Source organism: Suncus etruscus, chromosome 7, assembly GCF_024139225.1.
Source record: "Suncus etruscus isolate mSunEtr1 chromosome 7, mSunEtr1.pri.cur, whole genome shotgun sequence".
In the NCBI taxonomy this organism is placed as follows: Eukaryota; Metazoa; Chordata; class Mammalia; order Eulipotyphla; family Soricidae; genus Suncus; species Suncus etruscus.
The window spans coordinates 99,714,718-99,735,010 of record NC_064854.1 but is presented as its reverse complement, the minus strand read 5'-3'; the positions used below and the strand labels follow the sequence as shown (position 1 = coordinate 99,735,010).

Here is a 20,293-nt window from a genome sequence, read left to right as displayed (position 1 = left end):
ATGGTTGCCATACAATTTTGTTCATTGATCTAAACAACAGGGAAGGTGGAATTTATGTGAGACTGGTGGTTCAATGAAATGGTATTCATCTAGAACTTCAATTTAGATATTCTATGATCTAATGAATGTATCTAAGGGAAAAGCTATTCCAAACTAAAGACCAAAGATGTTCTATAAAAGACAAACAAAATGAAGGCACAATTGGAATCTGAGTTTCACAAATATTTTAAATAGAAATAGAAGCCTGAAATAATAATATTCAAGTTTCTGAACTTCAAGATAGATATGATTTCCCTTGGCAAAAGGAGAAGCATTTAGGATTCAGGCATTTTCCATAGAAACGTCTCTGTTCCCTTTCCCCGGCCTACCACTGCATGGGTTTTAGAAAAATACACAGATCCCTCTGTTCTTTTGGGCGGGGACCATACCCAGCTGTGCTTAGGGCTTACTTCTGGGTATGCCCTCAAAGATCACTCCTGGTGGGGGCTCAGAGACCATATGGGATGCTGAGGGTTGAACTTGTGTAGATTGTGTGAAAGGTAAGCACTTTGCCTGCTGTACTATCACTCTGGCCCAGATCCCTTCACACTTGGGGCAATGGGTAAAAATGAAGGTGACAGAGTATCCAGGAAAATACCCCTAGCCTTCTGTGACCTTTACTCAGTGAAGCATATACACATCACCACCTTTTAGCTGACATTTTCTGAAAAAGGTGAGGAAGCCCTGTAAAAAAAAGCAAAGACATCTCTTTTTGATACCATTTTTTTTGAACAATCACTTTGAATAACATTTCCCCTAAGTCTCATTGTGCAAGCCATGTGGACAGAACTCAGTTTTCTATTGTTCCACAAGCCTCTGTTCACATCCCTCCAGATCTACAGGTTGTTTTTTTTTGTTTTTTGTTTTTTGTTTGTTTTTGTTTTTGGCGATGCTCAGGGGGCTGTCTGCTCAGAAATAGCTCCTGGTGGGCATGGGGGGGACCATATGGGACACTGTGATTCAAACCAACCACCTTTGATCCTGGATCAGCTGCTTACAAGGCAAAAGCCACTGTGCTATCTCTCCGGGCCCAGATCTACAGTTTTTAAGTATTAAAAATCATTCTGACTATTTAAAAAAAATTTTTTTTTTTGGTTTTGGTTTTTGGGCCACATCCAGTAGCGCATTGAGGTTACTCCTGGTTCTGCACTCAGAAATTGCCCCTGGCAGGCTCAGGGAACCATATGGGATGCTGGGGATGGGACCTGGGTCATCCCAGTTCAGCCAAGAGCAAGGCCCTACCGTGTACTATCGCTCTGGCCCCTATTTATTATTTTTTGGAAGAGGCACACCTACCTGTGCTTTGGGCTTACTCCTGGCTCTGTACTCAGGGATTATTCCTGATGTTGCTTGGGGAACCATATGGGATACCAGGAATCAAACCCAGGTCAGCTACATGCAAGATAAATATTGTTGTATCTGCTGTGTTTTCTCTCTGTTGCCATGATGATATGTATGTGTGTAGGTGGCAAATCCACTGGTATTCAGGGCTTGGAAGACCATATGAAATGCTGGAGATTGAACCTGGGTCAGGCGCATGTCAGGCAAATGTCCTATCTGCTGTGCTGTCTCTCTTGTCCCTCATGATATTTTAAGCAAAGTTCACAAAGACAAGTTGCAAATGCACTCAATGCAAGAAATGTGGGGCTATTTATACAACTACTCCATGTTTAAACCAAAGTCAAACCATTTTGCATTTAGTGGTAGTATGGTGTTGCTTTGATGCTGGAACTGCAGCAAATAGTCTGAAGCAGATCCCTGACTGGTGATTTTAGAAACACTTACCAAGCTGGGAATTCACTCATTAGAAAGATGAACTAGACCTATTAGAGTCAGTGCAGGCCTTGATGAACAGGTTCATGTGGTATCAGTTGTACTAGTAAGAGGTTCACACAGTAATCGCTCAGGTCACCCAACTTCCCCCTCAACCCCCAGAACACTGAGTGGTTATGCTTCATAATTGCCTGCCCCATTCAAGAATCTCTTTTCTGATACACAACGCTTTCTTTTCCTTTTTTTTTTTTTTTTGGGGGGGGGCCACACCTGGTTAATGCTCAGGGGTTACTCCTGGCTAAGTGCTCAGAAATTGCCCCTGGCTTGGGGGAACCATATGGGACGTCGGGGGATAGAACCGTGGTCCTTCCTTGGCTAGTGCTTGCAAGGCAGACATCTTACCTCTAGCACCACCTCACCAGCCCCAACGCTTTCTTTTTATTTACTTATTTTTTTGCTTTCTTTTCTTAAATAGTTTTTGTATAAAAGCTATTTTTTTTTTTCTTTGGTTTTTGGGCCACACCCGGTGACGCTCAGGGGTTACTCCTGGCTATGTGCTCAGAAGTCGCTCCTGGCTTGGGGGACCATATGGGACACCGGGGATCGAACCGTGGTCCGTCCTAGGCTAGCGCTGGCAAGGCAGGCACCTTACCTCTAGCGCCACCGCCCGGCCCCATATAAAAGCTATTTTAAAAGTCTAAGAAATGTCTTTAACTACTCAAAAAGCTTATAAGCATGCATAAGAAAGCAATGCCTTTTTGGTGGTGACAGTTGTCAACAGAAGCAGCAGGTGGGGGACTTCTAAGCTGTCTCAGGTGGTCCGGCTGCCCCACTGGTGATTTTTGACTAACCTGGCAGATGATTTAGTGCCAGGATTGGGGGATGCAATTTTTTTTTTTTTTTTTGGTTTTTGGTTTTTGGGCCACACCTGGCGGTGCTCAGGGGTTACTCCTGGCTGTCTGCTCAGAAATAGCTCCTGGCAGGCACGGGGGACCATATGGGACACCGGGATTCGAACCAACCACCTTTGGTCCTGGATCGGCTGCTTGCAAGGCAAACACCGCTGTGCTATCTCTCCGGGCCCAAGGGGGATGCAATTTTTATTCAGGTCCTGGAGTTCAGGAGATACTTGGATCATTCCAGCCATGCTGAGGGCTTTTATGGCTGCTCCTTGGGGGAGCCATGTAGTGCTGAAACTTGAACCCCGATCAGGCTCAAGCACTTGCTAGACATGAGTCCTAGTCATTGTGCTGTTTGCCAAGGAAATGAAAATGATTGGCCAGAGAGATAGTACAAAGGATAATGTGCTTGCCTTGCACACACTGACCCAGTTTCAGTCTTTCCCTGCACCATCGTTTCCTGAGCCTGCCACAGTAACACCTGAGCTTAGTACCTGGAGTAAACTTTAAGCACAGCCAGGTGTGGACCCCTTCCCCCACAAAAAAAACCTACAAAAAAACATGAAGGGATCTTGAGAGATAGTCCTTGAGGTGGGTGCACATAGACAGCATTCCTGGTGTGGCCCACGCACTACCCCCCAATATATGAATAACATGGTTTAAAGGGCAAAGATAATGCTTACAGTTGACAGACATCAGTCTAATTTTTTTTTTTTTTTTTTTTTTTTTTGGTTTTTGGGCCACACCTGGCGGTGCTCAGGGGTTACTCCTGGCTGTCTGCTCAGAAATAGCTCCTGGCAGGCACGGGGGACCATATGGGACACCGGGATTCGAACCAACCATCTTAGGTCCTGGATCGGCTGCTTGCAAGGCAAACACCGCTGTGCTATCTCTCCGGCCCCGCCATCAGTCTAATTTTTAAGGATTGTATTGAGGCAGCCAAATCACCATGTTTAGTAAGTCTAACCTTCACTTAGTAAGGCTTTATCTTCAGAAATGTGTAGCTGCATTTTTTTTTTTTTTTTTTTTTTTTTTTTTTTTGGTTTTTGGGTCACACCCAGCAGCGCTCAGGGATTACTCCTGGCTCTATGCTCAGAAATTTGCTCCTTGCAGGCTCGGGCACCATATGGAAGATCAGGATTCAAACCACAGTCCTTCAGCATGCAAGGTAAATGCCTACCTCCATGCTATCTCTCCAGCCCCAGTGTAGCTGCATCTTTTTTATTTGGGGGGGGGGGTTTGGACCACACCCAGCACCCAGCGGTGCTCAGGGATTACTCCTGGCTATCTGCTCAGAAATTGCTCCTGGCAGGCACGGGGGACCATAAGGGATGCCAGGATTCAAATCAACCACCTTAGGTCCTGGATCGGCTATTTGCCAGGCAAACACCACTGTGCTATCTCTCTGGCCCCTGTAGCTGCATTCTTAAGACAAATCTACAACACTGGTATAACTTGATGTTTGTGATATTCTTTTGAGGGGGAATGGCACACCCAATGATGCTCAGGGGTTACTCCTGGATTTGGGCTAAGAAATCACTTGGGGACCATATGGGATGCTGGGGGGGGGGATCAAACCGAAGTCTGTCCTAGGTTAGCCCCGTGCAAAGCAAATGCCCTACCACTTGTGCCACCACTTCAGCCCCTGTTTGTGATATTCTGATGAGAGCATTGCAGCCAGTTCTAAGCTCCCCACAGCCAATCACACCGACTGTCTTACCTTTCCCGAAGAGCACAGACTTGCTGGCTCCAGACAAGAGATTGTACAAGCTTGTGAACCAGTTCATGGTCCTCAGAGGCTGTGGGCTATGGTGATTGGAAACGGGCAGAGTCTACAGAATCAGGATTGAGCATACTGCAAGCAAGCTTTGAAGAGTGAGTTCACAGTAATGAACAGTAACTAATGTATCTAATGACAGCTCTGACTTTTCCTTTAGACCCTTTTCTTGGTTTTATTATAAAATCATTGTACTGGAAAGTCCAAGCTCTAATTTAACAGGCAGATCTATTCCTAAATTGTCAAACAGAGAAAGCAAACTCTCAAGATAGCCCAGCTCCAAGACCCTTTCTCAGTAATCACCTTTTAGTGCTATTAATTAGACAGCTTCAAGACTTCTTTTAGAGCCTGTTGAACTCTTTCCTGCTGAAATTAAAATCCCTTTCAGCTGAGCTTCTTTGCTTATCCTCTCCTATCTTATCCTCTCCTATATCTTTGTCAGTACTAAATGTCATCTACTTGAAATTAAAGCCTTCCTGAAAAATTGTGGTAAAATACATACAGCGGAGTTTATCATTTGAATTATTTTCAACTGCACTGTTCGGCAGCATTAAGTCCCACTGGGGAACAGTCATCGCACCATTCATCTCCAGAGCTTTTTCCTTTCAAGTGGAAACTCTGCACCTTAAAAACGAATTTTCCATTCTCTGCACCCTCCAGTCCTGGCAGTGACTACTTTATTTTTTGCTTTGATGAATTTGGCAACTTAAGGGGCCTCGTATAAGGAGAAGCACACAATCTTTGCTCCTTTGTGACCATCTTCTTTTACTTAGCATGGTGTCCTCAAGGTTTGTTGAATGCTATATCAGAATCTCTTTTGGATTCTAGGCTGAATAATAGTCTAAGGAGTCTTTGTGCCACATTTCTTTTTTCACTCTTTATTCATGAACTTTATTCATGATACATTTCCCTCCTCAAATATCAACTCGATTTGTCTTCCTAATAAAAGATGTTTAAAATTGGATCACTTGTCCCTTTCTCTTTTTATCTGCCCCCCCCCCCCCACAGTTCAAAATGCTTGCATCTCTTAATGGCCAGCATTCTCTTAGATCTGCAGTTGAGCTCAAGACACTCAAGCCTCAACACAATCTTCTTTGTAGTTTTTGCCTTTTTCCGGAAAATTGGCTTAGTCTGCCCTCCGTAACCACTCTGTTTCCTATCATAACGCAGCTTTTCCTGGGCGTACAGAGTATCCTTGCCTTTCTTGTACTGTGTGACTTTGTGGGCCTGATGCTTCCCACACTTCCTACAAAATGTCCGGTGAGTTTTTGGTACATTCACCATGCTTGCGATAGCAGAATCTGCGAGGAAAGGAAAAGGCTTTGTGCCACATTTTTTTTTTTTTTTTTTTTTTTGGTTTTTGGGCCACACCCAGCATTGCTCAGGGGTTACTCCTGGCTGTCTGCTCAGAAATAGCTCCTGGCAGGCATGGGGCACCACATGGGACACCGGGATTTGAACCAACCACCTTTGGTCCTGTATCGGCTGCTTGCAAGGCAAACACCTCTGTGCTATCTCTTCGGACCCCCACATTTTTAAAAACGCAGTTATGTGCTAATGGACATTTGAGCCTTTAGCTATGCTAGGTAGCTCCGCCATGAGTTTAGTTCATTTTGGATATTTGGTTCCAGGCATAGAAGCCCAAGTTACATACATGGAAACCTTATATTCTCTGAGCTCCATCCCAGTTCAGGCAGATTTTCCCCATGAGCCTGTGAAATATTGTTGACGTAGTTGCATTAACTGGGGGTGGCACATGAGCCTGGCAGTGGTGCGTGTACATTTTTAGCTGTGGTGTTCAGCAGGGGTCATACATCTAGTTGCAGGGCTGACACACTCAGCCCTGGTGCTCATTGATGTTGATGCTTCTTCAATTGTGACTCTTGCACTGGGATTAGACTCTTGGCTGGCACTCAAAAGTTAGAGCTGTGGTGCTCCTGAGGGAGTTGGTGTGGTGGTCATGCAAGTCTAGAGGTCACATATCCAGGCCATGGTGCTTGTGCATCATTTTAGTTGTGGTGCTAGCCAAGAGCCATGCCCCTTCCCACAGTGCACACACACATACACACACATAGCTGCAGTACAATCAGAAATCACTTATAGTACTGGGATGGCAGACAGCAGAGCTTCCAAGCTCAAACATGAGGGTTGTCTTGACTGTCTTTGGTACATATGGAACACAGAAAATTGGAACACAGGACCAAAAGCTTACAAGAAAGCAGCTTAAGCCGCTCTATTGCTCTTAAGTAAGTTTTACTTTTATTTATTTAATTAATTTACTTACTACATCCAGCAGTGCTCAGGACTTACTCCTGGACCAAATCTCAGGAATCCCTCCTGGCAGGCTCACGGTGGTACCAGGATTGAACCTGGGTTTACCATATGCAATGTAAGTTCCATACCCACTTTATGATCTCTTTAGCCCCTCAGATATTATTTTGTAGCTCACTTTGTAGTCCACTGCAATCCCCCCTTCTGCGAAAGGCCACAAAATTTTTAGCAGGCTGATGATGGTCTGTCATTTGAAATTTCTTCAGATTGATTTAGGATGGAGAGCAGTTGGCTCCAAAGCTACTGCTGCGATGCAAAAAAAAGGGGACCACACCAAAACACTGTGTTTGCTGGTGGCTAGATAAATAGCAAACTATAGGGTGAGGGCCTGCAGATAAGAGGAAACATATTGATTACTATGTTAAGAAGACAAGGAATAGTGGTCTAGATTACAGTTTGATAAGAATGTGGTTGTTGACTAATCTTGCAGCTGCTGAATTATCCTAGGTAAACCTGGTCTTTGAGCTGAGGTCTCGGGAGGCTTCTCAGAGTGGGGACAGTTGAGTCCCTACCCTGCTGAGAGGCGTAGTACCCCATCTATACCAGACTTCCTCCAGCATATCAATGGCCCAGCTTCCCAGCTCCCTGAGTAATCTGGAAGAGACACCAAGGTGCTGAACTGTCCCAGTTCCACAGCTCTAGGGCTGCATGGCTACATAATTTCACTGCTCTGACAACCCAGTAGGAGCACAGCAAATAAGATGGGAACGTTGCATAGAAGCCCATTAAGCTCAATGAGCAAAAACCAAAGCACAGAAGGCTCAACTAACACCAAATATCTCAGTAAATTCTCAGACAACGACTTTAGTACCACCATTGTGAGATATATGTTGTAACAAGTAATATAAAGTAACCTATTTTGTGTTTGCAAAGGAGGCAGGCTGGAGGTAGGGTGGGAAACTGGGCTGGGCACATTGGTGGAGGGAAAGTCACGCTGGTGAGACTGGTGCTGAAAAGATACCTGAGGGCCCGGAGAGATAGCACAGCGGTGTTTGCCTTGCAAGCAGTGGATCCAGGACCTAAGGTGGTTGGTTCGAATCCCGGTGTCCCATATGGTCCCCCGTGCCTGCCAGGAGCTATTCCTGAGCAGACAGCCAGGAGTAACCTCTGAGCACTGCCGGGTGTGGCCCAAAAACCAAAAAAACAAAAAACAAAAACAAAAAAAGAAAACATTCCTGAAACAATTGTAGATTTTTGTGTGTGTGTTTTTTTTGTTTTTGTTTTTGGGTCACACTCAGCAATGCTCAGGGGTTACTGCTGGCTATCTGCTCAGAAATAGCTCCTGGCAGGCACGGGGGACCATATGGGAATCCGGGATTTGAACCAACCACCTTTGATCCTGGATTGGCTGCTTACAAAGCAACCACCACTGTGCTATCTCTTGGCCCCACAATTGTAGATTTTTACCACTAAGTAAAGCACAGGATTTAAAGTTTCAAATATAAAGTAAAATATGTGGATGTTGGATATAAAGATAGAGAAAAAGGCTAGTCATTGAGAATAACTACAAGTATCATAATCACTTGGGGTGCACATAAAAATGTAAATATAAAATATTTATGTCCACAAATAAATATATAAAATATACGTTCACATATAAAATAAAAAAATAAAGAAGAGCCAAGAGTGTCATAGTGTTCTGTCAAGAGTGAAGAGGATACTGAAAAGAAAGAAAAGGCTCTTAAATCCTTACCTGGCATTTCTGAGAAATAGGTATGGAAGAGCAGTTACTGGTTCACATGTACAACTTGGAGAGTGGCTGTTTTGCTTTTCTGAGGTGAACCTGGGTCAGGTTTGAATTCTGACAGAAGAATCCACAAAGGACATCCCTGAGTTAAATTGCTGGGGATGTGGTCAGAAGGACTTGTCCAAGTGAATAGACTCTGGCAATAATTTTTAATAAAACACAGTTGTTCAGTGAAAATTTAGTTTGTGTGGTTAGAGACCAAAAAGTGAAGAGTTGGAGAGAGGACATCCGGAGCTGGCCTTGTATGCACCTGACTTGGATTCCATTATCAGTCTCAAATATTGTCCTCAGTATCCTGCCAGGAGTGATTCCTGAGCATTGAGCCAGTAATATACTTTGAGCACTGCCAAAAGCCATGAAAGAAGAAAGAGGAGAAGGAGATAGAAGACATTTAGTTATGGGGTCTGAGAGATAGCACAACAGTAGGGCATTTGCCTTGCAGGCAGCCGATTCAGGACAGGACAGATGGTGGTTCGAATCCCAGCATCCTATATGATTCTCCGAGCCTGCCAAGAGCGATTTCTGAGCGCAGAGCCAGGAGTAACCCCTAAATGCTGCTAAGTGTGACACACACAGACACACACACACACAGACACACAGATTTAGTTTGGTCATATAGAGTTCCCTTTTAAGAGTCTCCCTCACAAATCTCCTTTCACATAGATGCAACTACTTGCTAGTTCTTTCAACTTTGTTCTTTCAGATTATTTTTTTCAGATAATTTTATTTATTTATTTATTTTTGGTTTTTGGGCCACACCCAGTGACGCTCAGGGGTTACTCTGGCTATGTGCTCAGAAGTCACTCCTGGCTTGGGGGACCATATGGGACGCTGGGGATCGAACCACGGTCCGTCCTAGGCTAGCACTGGCAAGGCAGACACCTTACCTCTAGTGCCACCACGCCGGCCCCCAAATTAAACATTCTTATCTAAAATTTTCTAGTTTTTGTAATTTTCTATTTGCCTGGCATATTTCCCACATACATATGTTTTCCTTCACTCTTTGCTCCATCTTTCATTCCTAACTACCACTAAAATTCGAAGAAGTTTTCTAGCACTTTATATTTTAAAAATGACTCTTCTCAGGTTTCCTTTGGTCTCTAGGTGAGATTTGGATGGTGAAATTAATATCTTTTTTTTTTTTTTTTTTTTTTTTTTTTTGGTTTTTGGTTTTTGGGTCACACCCGGCAGTGCTCAGGGGTTACTCCTGGCTGTCTGCTCAGAAATAGCTCCTGGCAGGCACAGGGGACCATATGGAACACCGACCGGGATTTGAACCAACCACCTTAGGTCCTAGATCGGCTGCTTGCAAGGCAAACGCCGCTGTGCTATCTCTCCGGGCCCTGAAATTAATATCTTCATGCAGGCAGTTTGCATGAAGTTATCTAAGTGTGGGCAGTGTGAAGTGTGATGAGTAACATCTGTGGTCATCTGGTTCAGGAGATGTGGAAGTGGCCTGTAGAGACAACTGTGATGGAAGCCTCATGCTCCAAGACCAGAACAATGGAGAGATACGGATCTGGAAGCAAACTTTGACGCAGGAAATAATACACACACAGTGAAAGGGGTAAAACAGGTTCAGGAACTTCCACATTGAGCCTTCCTTCCTAAGAAGCAGATAGCCCATTGGAGGAAAGCAGGAAACACAAGAGAGCATTTTTAGGAGACCAGTGGCCTGTATTGAAAGTGCCAGACCACACCCTGGGGTGGAGAATAGGGAGGGAGCTAATTAATCCAACAGATAACAGAGGTTGACATGTTGTGAAGGCAGCAGGAAGCCAGCTGGCAGTGAGAGGAATCTGCTTCTGTTTCCAAAAAGGCCCCAAGATATCAGCCAAGAGGTTAATCGCACCTGGAAGGTTGGATGGGCAAACAAAAGTCCTAGATGTTTGAAGGACCCTGTCATGTGTTCCTTTGGTTTCTTTGTTGTACAGTCCAGAAATAAACATTGGAGAGTCTTCCCAGAGGGACTGGCCAGTTTCACAGTGGGTGAGAGTAAAAGGTGAAAGTATTTACCAAAGGCTACTGTAGGGACGGCATTGCTAGAAAGAGAAGGTACACGCTGCCTGTAGGGTTGGTTGTTACCTTTCTTCAGCCAGCTTGTCAGGATTTTCCTGAGGTGGCTTTCCATAGCAAGCAATGTTCCCTCCTGCCCAAAGTAGCAAGATGTTCTGAGAACAGCCTGTGCCTGAGGTGAGACCGTCTGCATGGCTGTGTTTGTAGCCTACTTGGTAGTCCACTGCAATTCTGTTTCCGATGTGCCACCTCTGGGTTTTCTCTTCCGTAGTCTAATATTTTAGTCTAAATATATGCAAAATATATGATGAAAAAATAACATCTCTTAACTAGCTGTATTTAGATCCCCACCTTCCTCTTTCTGTTGGAGGTTCATCCCCTTTCCTATCATTTAAAATGGTCTTTTTTTGGGGGGGGGCACACCCAGCTTTGCTCAGAGGTTACTCCTGGCTGTCTGCTCAGAAATAGTTCCTGGCAGGCACGGGGACCATATGGGACACCGGGATTTGAACCAACCACTTTTGGTCCTGGATCGGCTGCTTGCAAGGCAAATGCCGCTGTGCTATCTCTCCAGGCCCTAAAATGGTCTTTTTTAAGGGCTTGGAATGTGGTTCTCTGAGAGGAAACTGAGAGAGCCCAAGTTCTATTTTTGGTACTGTCTATCCCTGCAGACCTCTGCCTCATCATCCAGTACTATTGGTACAGCCCTGGTGGTCCCCAAGCACCAGAAATGTTGGCCCTCTGAAGAAAAGAATAAAAGACGGGGAAGGGTTTTTTGTCATATACCTTTTTCCTCCTTCCCAGATGAAATCCATGACTAGCCCAGATGCTCACAGGAGATGTGTGGGTTGAGGGTAACCATCCAACAAAACAGTCAGGTGGTCTGTGTGAAGAGGAACTTCCCAAGGCACATCAGGGGACTGGAGACTGAGAATAGTGATATGGATGATGAAAGCCCACGGCAGGAACTATACAAGGTATGACCCCATTTCTATGAGTTTTATAATGGTCTGCAATAATAGTATGGAGAAACAGTTGAGTGGGGGCATTGGGCAGGGAGCAGAGAACCTTCCAAGTGCAACTTGGGAAGTGGAGACCTAAGAAATCATGGAACACATGCTCACTGAGGCTATGTACTGAGATCTGTATTTCCATGTGTTTATCTCAATGAACCATCACCACAAGAATGGTAGCGCTCATCTATAGTGTCAGTTTGTAGGAAAGGAACTGCACTTAGGTAGAAATTCACTGGCCTATGGCAGAGATCTGAGGAAAGTCTTTCCCGACTGGCTGGGTCATGTTCCTAGGAAATGTGAACTGAAAAGCATTTGGGTCCTGCAGGACACCTATTGCACACATTGCCCAAGCCTTGGCTGCAAGCTCTTTCTTTCACCCCAGATCTTTGGTTCACTACACTCTTGTTCCTTTTTTTGTTTTGTTTTGTTTTTGTTTTGGGGTCACACCTGGCAGCAGAAATCGCTCCTGGCAGGCCGGAATTTGAACCACCATCCTTCTGCGTGAAAGGCAAACACCTTACCTCCATGCTATCTCTCTGGCACCTAGAGCTAAGTTTCAGTCTGATCTCAGACCTTTCTACCCCACTGACTGAATCACTCCAAGCTTTGATCTCCACAGTAGGGGAAATGCCTCCCCCCTACCCCCAGGCCTATTAGGGTTGTCTGTTCAGCCCTCTGGTCTGGTTGCAACTGCTGTGACAGCATTGCCACCTGGGGCCAGCTCCCTTCTGTTATCAAGGACAAGTGTGAGAAAATGGATCATAGGTATAGAAGCAGAATTATCACTGATAAAGTCAGAAATAATGGGAGGTATTTAAAAATGTGCTGGGAAGGAGCTGAAGCAATGGCATAATAAGTAGGACATTTGTCTTGTATGTGGCTGATTCAGAGTCAGTCCCTGGCATCCCAAGTTATTCCCTGAGTTTGCCAGGATTTATTTTTTGAGCATAAAGACAGAAGAATAGCACAGCACGGAGGGCATTTGCCTTGCATGCAGCCAACCTGGGTTTGATCCCTGGCATCTCGAGTCCCCGAGTCTGCCTGGAGAAATTTCTGAGCACAGAGTCAGGAGTAACTCATGAGCTCTGCCAGGCGTGACTCCCAAACCAAAAAACATCTATGTTGGGGAGGGCAGGGCTCAAGGCTCAGGTCTTTGATTGTAGCTCAACCTGATTTGATTGATACCAAATACTACTTGGTCCCCTGAGTGTGATCCCACAGCACTGAGAAGAACGTCACTGCTGAGCAGTGTTTGGGTGTGATCCCCAAACCAAAAATAAGTAAATAAAGACATATTGTAGCTGTCACTTCTTTTGTTGTTTTATTTTTGAGTCACACCGGTGGCACTCAGGAGTTACTCCTGGCTATGAGCTCAGAAATTGCTCCTGGCTTTGGGACACTGGGGGATCTAACTGCGGTTCATCCTATGTCAACTGGGTGCAAGGCAAATATTCTATTACTACGCCATCGCTCCAGTCCCCACTTTTTAATTCTTATTCTGTGACTTGGATTCAAATCAATACAGATGGGGGGGAAAGCACAGTAGAAATGTGTTAATTCATTCCAGATGCAAAGCGAACAGTTTCTCATTGTGTGGGCCAAAGCATCTCAAGTATCACACAAAACACAACCTAAATACCACACATCCATCTCCTGATTTCCTCCAAGTACCAACATACCCCAAGTTCCAAATGCCCCAAAGAAGGGCTTAAGCTTAAAAGGTATGGAAATTGAAACTTGAAGTGGTAACGTGTTTTTTCTAAACTGAGGGCAAAGCAGGACTGCAACACCAAATCTCCAGATGGCCATCCCCAAGTGAGGGTTTTAATAGCCCACTTGCACTCAGTTTAAGTTTAAGAAACTGAAACAAGGCACTGACAAAGAACTTCTGCTTTTTACTACATTTTTCTCCTTTTTCCCCATGCAGAGGAAACTGCCCTGTTGTTTCCTCTTTCTCTTCCTGGCAGCTATAGAACTAGAGAGCCTGGAATCAGGCTTCAGATCTGAGAATTAGCTAGAGGGGCATACTCAGAGTGGGACCTGCCCTGTTATTCCCTCTCCGCCTCCATCAGATCATTTATACAGCTACACACATGTAGCTTTTCCTGCACAACTTCTTCATCTCACCAGAAACCCAATAGCAGAAAGTGACAGTGCACAGAGGTCTGATTCATTCTACTAGAAACGAGAGAAGGCTAAATGAGCTAACAGTGCAGACAATCCAAGGAGGAAGTTCAGCAAGGTTCTTGAGAGCACAGGAGTTTCGTCATTTGTTCATCTTTCACTCCATTTATTAGACGCTTATATGACTTGGTCCGTTATGGACAGCAGGTACCACACTGAAAAACATGACTTTCCTCTCCCTTGTGGATCTTATAGTCTATACAGCCTTAGTTTAAAAGATGGTTCTGTGTGACCTTGGTGAGTTGCTTAATCTCTCTGAACTTTTACCTCTTCATCAGCAAAATGGAAAAACAGAAATAGAGTTGTGATGATTAAGTGTGAAAAGCAGAAAAAAAGACTAGCCAGGTTTCTGGCACATCATAAGTATTATGTAAGTGACAACCACTATTATTACTAAAAGTTGGACATTCTATTTGAAAAATCACTAAATCTCCAACATCTACAAGTAGGACAGAGAATTTTATAGTTTTTCAAAATTATACATAATAAATCAGCCTTTTCCAGTTGGTAGTTTGTATAAAGGTAATCCCAAAAACATAAATGATATATTTCATAATTAAATTTATATTATTTATGTTGTGTACACATGTGTCTGTATTAACTGATTTTATATCATAGTTTAATACTCCAAGGTGAAAACTGCAATAGTTTGTATTTGTAGCATACTTTTTTTTAAATATAGAACTGTGTTTCTTTAACTGCTTTTTCTTTTTTTTTTTGGTAACACCTGGCAGTGTTCAGGGGTTACTCCTGGCTCTGTGCTCAGAAATTGCCCCTGGCAGGCTGGTGGACCATATGGGATGCCGGGATTTAAACCACGGTCCTTCCTGGATCAGCTGCCTGCAAGGCAAACGTTCTACCGCTGTGCTATCTCTCTTTAAGTAAGTTGAATCATTGTAATTAACAGTCACAAAGTTGTTCATTATTTTCCATCATACAATATCCAATAACTATCCCTTCACCAGTGCACATTTTCCGCCACAACTAAGTTCCCAGTTTCCCTCTTGTCTTACCTTCTGTCATAGCACACTTTTAAAGCACCTCGGAGGCTGGAGAGATAGTACAATGGTAGGGCATTTGTCTTGCACACAACCAGTCTGGATTCAATCCCCAGAGTTCCATATTATTTCCTGAGCCTCCCCATTAGCAACTCCTAAACATAAAGCCAGGAGTAACCCCGGAGCACTGCTGGTTGTGGCTCAAAAATCAAAACAAACTAAATAATAGTTTGAGGGGGAAATTACATAAGTCTAAATTTATTTTTATGTTTGCTTTTCTTCCCCAGGCCTCTCCTTTTGACAGACAGATCCTTTATTTTGTTTCTACTGTGTTAGTAGATAGATTATTTCAGGAAGGCTAGACTCAGAAGTTCCATTCTGGAAACATAACCCCTTGCATTGACTCAGCCAGAGCCTGTTCCTCTTTCCCTGGGTGTCCCCTCCATCTGCCAGTACAGGCAGGGAAGGACCTGGTTTCAAGGTGATTGCCAAGTGTGTGAGATCCTCTGCAAGTTGAAAAGCTTTAAGAGCCTCAATTTCTCCACTGGTAATATGGCAGCATCCATTGAACGTGGGAGCATTATTGGAAGAGTAGACTAAATTAATGATTAGAAAATCCCTCCTCAGTGACTTGAAGGGATAGATAAGACTTTTTACAAAGCAAGGATTAGCTTTATAAATCAATGTTCCTGGAAGACAGGGTGGTCTTTCCTGTCATGCCCTCTGGTCTCTGACATGAGGAAAGGCTTCTCCAAGACCCCAAGTTCAGGAGGGAACAACGTGGCTGGAAATTTTAATCACTAGGATTCCCCATTTCCCAAATAGTCCAATAAGGTTTTCTCTCACCACATGCGACTATTTATTTACTTATTTTATTATTTTTTTAAACAGCTACCTTTTTATTTATTTATTTATATTTATATTTATTTTTTTAGATTTGTTTGTTTGTTTGTTTGGGGTCACACCCGGCACCGCTCAGGGGTTACTCCTGGCTCTATGCTTGACTATTTAGATTTAAAATTAAGTTAGCATAAATTTATAAAATATGCTAATTAGCTATACCAGCCACACTCGGTGGCCATGTGCGGTTTGTATCTACTGTCCATCATTGTTGAAAGGCCTATACTTCTGTGTTATTCTGGAGCAGCCTTGGTTCAAGTTTTTCATTTAGTTCTTGAATTATCTTCTCAAGGATTTTTACTTGAGTTTCAATGCTTACACTTCATATGGATTAAAAAAGAAGTGCCTTTTTGTTTGTTTGTTTGTTTGTTTGTTTTCCTTATTGGGCCACACACTACCGTGCTTAAGGGTTACTCCTGGCTCTGCAGTCAGGAATCATTCCTGCAGGCTTATGGGATCAAATGGTATGCCAAGGATCTAACCTGAGCTAACCAAGTGCAAGGCAAACACCCTATCAGCTGTATTATCATTCCAGCTCCTCTCTCCTCCTTTTTCCTTCTTTTCATCATTGCTGCTGATTTTGTTGATGATTGGGGCTGATGTGGGATGTGGGGTGGAAAACAGGCCTGTGGGACACATGAGTCTGCAATGTTCTCACACTTGTCCTTCAAGCTAACTCCAAAGCACACTTTAGTTCCTGTGCTTGTCAGAGATCACGCTCTAGTTGAGATACACAATTTCTGGTTGTGATACTCATGGGAAATGGTACACACATCAATTTGTTGTGGGCTGACATGTGCCTGGCTGGTGTGTGACTACAAATCACTTGGAGCACTGGGGATCACAGACAGCAGAACCGACAGAGTTGTAAAGCAGGTATTCTAAACTATGGTGTTTTATCCTTTGGTGTTCTTCCTTCCAAAAGATGAAACCCAGAAATCACCCATGCAAATGATTAAGTACCCTAGCAAGGAGCCACATTCCCATCCCTAAGAAGTAGCTTCATTAGGGGTTTGGGGTGGGTTTCACCAGGTAGTGGTTTTGCACTCAGGAATTACTACTCCTGGTAGGTTTGGGGGATTATATGGGAAGCCAGGGATTGAGCCCTGGTTGGCCATGTGCTGCAAGGCAAGAGCCCTACCCACTGTGCGCTCAAGGAGTGGTTTTTAAAAGCCCAGATTATGCAATCTAAATATAACTTAACATTAAGAGAAACCAGGCTTCTAGAGAAATGACCTATTCCAAGTTTAGAGTAAGACAAGTATAAGATAAGCCTGGTCATCTAGTCATTTCAGGAAGTAAGGAAGCAAGAAAGACTCATGAGGTCTTGAGTAGAGGGTTCTAAGGTCCACTTGTCAGAGCTGCCCTTGGCTAAGAAGGGGTGGTTTAAGCATTCATGGGAATAAATCTTATTGCAGATGTAAAGTCTTATATAAATAAAGAAAACAAGTCAAAACCTCCTTGGTCCCTTAGGAAGATAGTAAGAGAGGAAGAGAGTAAGAAAACACTTTATTACTTAAAAACTGGTAAGTAAAGAGGAAGAATTTTTGTCTTAGTTGTATGAATTGTAACTCAGAGTAGCCCTTATAGCTGAAAGAGGCTGTTTCTGCCTTAGAAGCCTTTTAGGTAGTTCATAAAGATGAAGCAAAGGACTTAGAATATCACATTTTAGAAGAGGTTATGGAGCACTGGATCATTCCTGTGTGCTACTGTCACAGAGAACAAATACTTTGTCAGCAGTGATGGTTTCTGCTGTGAGAATGAACTGAGCTTATTGTCACATAACTAAGAGTTACCTTGATAACCAATGCCAGGTAGCATAGTGGGTAAAGAGCATTAAACACTGGTGAAAACCCGTGGTTCTCCTAGATGTTGAGGAAACTTTTGGGGATAGAAAGGAAGAAACAGGTAAGGTGGGCTGGGCTGGAGCAATAGCGCAGTATGTAGGATTCTTGCCTTGCACATGGTCACAACCAGCATCTCATATGGTACTCCCAGCACCACCAGGAATACTTCCTGAATACAGAGCCAGGAGTAACCCCTGAGTATTACCCCATGTGACCCAAAAACAAACAAAAGAAACAGGTGAGGTGGGAATCTTTAGATAAAAAGAAACTCAACAACTATTTCCTTAGCAACCCAATCCAACAAAAGTAAAACTTGTTGGATTTTAGTCAAACGAATCAGTGATAAAAGAACTAAAAAGGGCCGGGAAGGTGGCGCTAGAGGTAAGGTGTCTGCCTTACAAGCGCTAGCCAAGGAACGGACCGCAGTTCGATCCCCCGGCGTCCCATATGGTCCCCCCAAGCCAGGGGCGATTTCTGAGCACATAGCCAGGAGTAACCCCTGAGCGTCAAACGGGTGTGGCCCAAAAAACCAAAAAAAAAAAAAGAACTAAAAGGTAGATTAGAGGGAGATTTGGAGAAAATTAAGCACTGATGAAATATTTGATTATGCTAATAACTTTTCCCCCTCCCCTTATGCTAATAACTTATTATTAGCTATTTTTAAAGCAAGATCATATATTTTATAGAAATATAAAATGATGGGGCTGGAGTGATAGCGTAGCAGTAAGGCATTTGTCTTACACGAGGACGACCTGGGACAGACCAGGGTTCAATCACCAACATTCCATAAGGTCCCCTGAACCTGCCGGGAGCAATTTCCAAGTGCAGAGCCAAAAGTAACCCCTGAGCACTGCTGTGTGTGCCCCCCCCCCCAAAATTCCCCAAAACGAAGAAATAATGTTGGGATTTATTCAGAACAATTCACAAAGTAGAAGAAAATGGGCAACCATGAGCACCACTGGGTGTGATCAAAAAAAAAAAAAAAAAGAAGAAGAAGAAGAAAATGGGTAGTGGATGAACAGGGACTGGAGAGATAGTATGGAGGTAAGGCATTTGCCTTTTATGCAGAAGGTTGGTGGTTCAAATCCCAGCATCCCATATGGTCCCCTGAGCCTGCCAGGAGCGATTTCTGAGTGTAGAGCCAGGAGTAACCCCCTGAGCACTGCCGAGAGTGACCCAAAAACCAAAAAAATTTAAAAAAGAAGTAAAAAGACTAGTCATGTTGGTGATCACTGTCTCTTCATTTATTGTATTTGTTAGCTTTTATTATTATTTTTTTTAATCTTTGGTCATCAGCCACACCTTGCAGAGCTCAGGGCTCTGCTAAGAAGTCACTCTTGGCAGTTTTCAGGGGATCATATGCATGCCAGACAAATGCCTTAACTCTGGTACTATCTATCTTTTTTATTTGAATCACCATAAAATACACAGTTACAAAGTTGTTTATGGTTGAGTTTTAATCATCCAATGCTCAACACCCATCCTTGACCATTTAACATTTCCCTCCACCAATGTCCCCAGTGTTTCTCCTATGCCCACCCACTCTGCCTGCCTCTATGGCACTTTTCTAACTACTCTCTCTTGCTCTCTCTCTCCTCCTCTTCCTCCTTTTCTTCCTTCCTTTCCCTCTCCCCCTTTTTCCCTGGCACTAAATTTTTAATAATAAAAACTTCATCTCTCTAATCTCACCTTTTTTTCCCCAGATGAATCTTGTGATCTTTTATAATAAATCCTCTAGGTTTTAGTCTTTTTGTTGTTCAGAGGGAAAAAAAAAAATCAGTTTTTTCTTTCTTTTTTTTTTTCAAAAATAGCAAGAGCTTTTTGATTTGATTGGAAATCTTAGCAGCAAATTCCCCTCAAGAGGCAACTGTGTTACGGAGCTTTACTCAGTGCTGAGGTTTTCTCACTCAGTTCCATCTATTCTAATCCACCCAGTAGACTGGCAGGCAGGCAGCATACCAATTACATCATTCCAGAACAGGGTGGAAATCCTTTCTCAAGCATGAATGCGCGCGCGCGTGTGTGTGTGTGTGTGTGTGTGTGTGTGTGTGTGTGTGTGTGTGTGTGTGTGTGTGTGTGTTTGCGCTCTGGGAGTGCCTTTTGCCTCCCACTTCACTTTCCAGCTATGATCCAGGAACAAGAGCCTGAAGCTCTGACTTCTGACTGGGGGCTGGGAGGAGGAATCTCGAGTTGATTAGATTCCTGCACAGGTGACTTCTGTTTCTTGGTAATGGATCTTTCCAAGAGGTAAAAAAGGATCTCAGAGATATGATCAGTCTTCCAGGAAGCCTGATCATTTTTCCACCACCGCCTGCTAAATTGCAATCATGTTCCCCATAACTTCTGTGACTATTCCTGCTGAGTCCATTGGGGTCGAATATTCTGGCACTTTCTGTTACACATTTGTAGACTGCCTTGTGGTCTTACACAGTGTGGAGGGTGTCCCTCTTGTTCACCACCAACCTGCCCTCCAGCCCCCATCTAGGCACCCTTCCTTTCAGAGACCTCTTCCCTTACAGTTATCAAGGTTATCAAGGTGACATGGCTGTGAAATAAGTTCTAGACAAATGGGACAGAAAGAATAATTCTAGAATTAACTCTAGTCTTTGCTCTTGCCTACAAAAGATAACTCAAGTAGTAGAGCACATGCCTAGCATGAGGGAAGCCCCCTGTTTAATGCCCAATATTCCATATGGTGTCACATCTCTCCCAACCCCCCAGAACTATTTGGTCCAGCCCTGATGGCTATCAATCACCAATGAGCTG

The 20,293-nt window shown here is 43.7% G+C and overlaps 1 protein-coding gene across 1 annotated transcript; it reads right to left on the bottom strand.

Annotated features, from left to right (window-relative positions):
* Window positions 1-5,472: 5,472 nt before the first annotated feature.
* LOC126013800 (60S ribosomal protein L36a-like) lies at window positions 5,473-5,772 on the bottom strand. Its single transcript, XM_049777003.1, has one exon. It carries the CDS (start codon window positions 5,770-5,772, stop codon window positions 5,473-5,475), a length of 300 nt encoding a protein of 99 aa, XP_049632960.1.
* Window positions 5,773-20,293: the final 14,521 nt, after the last annotated feature.

Excerpts from the sequence above, each read along its gene's own strand:
- LOC126013800 (XM_049777003.1), bottom strand. The coding sequence starts at position 5,772 with ATGGTGAATGTACCAAAAACTCACCGGACATTTTGTAGGAAGTGTGGG.